Below are 2,038 nucleotides of genomic sequence, written 5' to 3' on the forward strand. Positions count from 1 at the left end.
TATAGATATAGATAGAGGGCAAATTTTGTATGCAATACAGACATTACTTAAAACAGTTATATTTTGTTTTGCTTCCTTGATCAGGAAACATGGTCTGGTGGAGGGATGGTAAAATTGTTGTCAGCTTTACAAGGATGACTGACTTTAAGCTTAATTTCTACCCCTGCTTCTCCCATCATTTCCCCTCAACCCCCTTGTACTCGTCTCCTTCATCCATCTGGCTCATTGCTCTTCTATATTAATCCACCTGTTTTCCTCTGTCACCTGCTGTGCTTTTGTTACTCGTCCACTTTGCCACATGTCAGCCCCGTCACCAGTCATTACCAATGATTTTGCCGCTGTCACTTTGTCGTTATGTTTCCCAGATCCTGGCGGCGTATAAGGCCCTGATGGAGCGCTTGCTGAGCATGCTGGGAGCTCACAACGCCACACAGAAGTCCAAAGAGATTATACAGCTAGAGACGCGGCTGGCCAATGTAAGCTGATGACATACAGTATGTGTACTTTCACTTAGACCTGTGTGACCATGATGTTTAATAAAGCCTCATCTCTCTCTGCAGATCACTATGTCAGAATATGATGACCAAAGAAAAGACATCAGCACCATGTATAACCGCATCGCCCTCAAGCAGCTGCAGCGCATTGCTCCTAGTGTTAGTGCAGCACACACACACACACACACACACACACACACACACACACACACACACACGTGCATCGTACATCGTTCACAAGAATGTGTGTGCGCTCATGCATTTCAGATAGAAGCAGGTGTGATGGATTGAGATTTGAACTCCAAGTGAGCATTTTAAGGAGTGTGGTGAGTGTGAAGTCAGACGGTGTGTGTTTGGGAGGTGATGAAGCAACACACGCACACAAACACACACAGGCCCAAGTGACACACAAAGGCTGTCTGCCCTGCAGGGGCAGACGAGCAGATTGAAAAACGGAATGAAAGGAGTTGGTGGAGAGAAAAGTAGAAAATGAGGAGACATGGGGAAAAGAAAAAAGAAGAAAAAGAAGGAGGAAAGAGGAAAAGACACTGGAGACAGAGTTAGGGAAGGAGGTGGCTTTTCTCAGAAGAAGTACGAACAGTGTCAAAGAATCCCTCAAGGGGCTTCCTGATCAATGGAAGGATGGATAAAGGTTGACATAGAAGGAATGGAAACTACAGAAAGGTACAAAGTTAAATTTTAGGAATTCAGAAATAAAAACTATACACGATGAGTTCAAGAGCTTTAGACAAATGAGATTTGAGAAACTGCCAATTGTATGTAGCAGATAACAATTCTGCTTAGGCCTGCGTCACATGTAGGGTTGGGTATTGAACAGGTTTATTTCGATACTGGTGCTAAATCGATACTTTCAAAACGGTACCGGTTCCTAAACGGTGTTTAAATTGGTACTTTAAAAATAAATAAATAAAACACACAAACACTCACACAGAGGTTTATGAAGCAATGATTATTTCTGAGGCAAAGTCAAACATGAAATTGAGCAACATAACTTAAAACTAGAAAACATATTTAAAAATTATGTTTTATTTTATCTAGTGCTAAATATTCAGTTTTTATTTGTATGTTAATAAGATTACTGTATTTTTACATAAAATAAAATGACTGTTTTAATATTCCAGCATTTTTGTTGCAAAAACAGCAACAGGCCTAAATAAAACTGTCAGAGTAACTCTTCTACATAACTTAAAACTAGAAAACATATTTAAAAATTATGTTTTATTTTATCTAGTGCTAAATATTCAGTTTTTATTTGTATGTTAATAAGATTAATATATTTTGTTACATAAAATGACTATGTTCCCAGCTTTTTTGATGCAAAAACAGCAACACAGAGAAAAAAAGGAGAGAAACATCCATCTTGCTATCCTTATGAGGACTTCACACACACAGCACTCACAGCTTCTCTGCCTCATTCTGCTGCTCCCATTTTTAACACCAGGCAAAAAATACATTTAAAACAGCTGACGTTAACTACAGATCACAGTTTGAAACGCTCCAGCATTTTCAAAAAGAAAAACAAT

The 2,038-nt window shown here is 39.0% G+C and overlaps 1 protein-coding gene across 1 annotated transcript in view; it reads left to right on the forward strand.

Moving 5' to 3' along the window:
• The window catches only part of ecel1 (endothelin converting enzyme-like 1), a gene marked incomplete in the record, with an annotated part of 97,597 nt that overhangs the window by 19,812 nt on the left and 75,747 nt on the right, over nucleotides 1-2,038 (forward strand). Inside the window, 2 exon segments of the mRNA XM_014023681.1 lie at nucleotides 366-476; nucleotides 561-653. Of these exon segments, the coding sequence (XP_013879135.1) occupies nucleotides 366-476; nucleotides 561-653 (204 nt within the window).

This window comes from Austrofundulus limnaeus, unplaced genomic scaffold, assembly GCF_001266775.1.
Source record: "Austrofundulus limnaeus strain Quisiro unplaced genomic scaffold, Austrofundulus_limnaeus-1.0 Scaffold385, whole genome shotgun sequence".
NCBI lineage: Eukaryota > Metazoa > Chordata > Actinopteri > Cyprinodontiformes > Rivulidae > Austrofundulus > Austrofundulus limnaeus.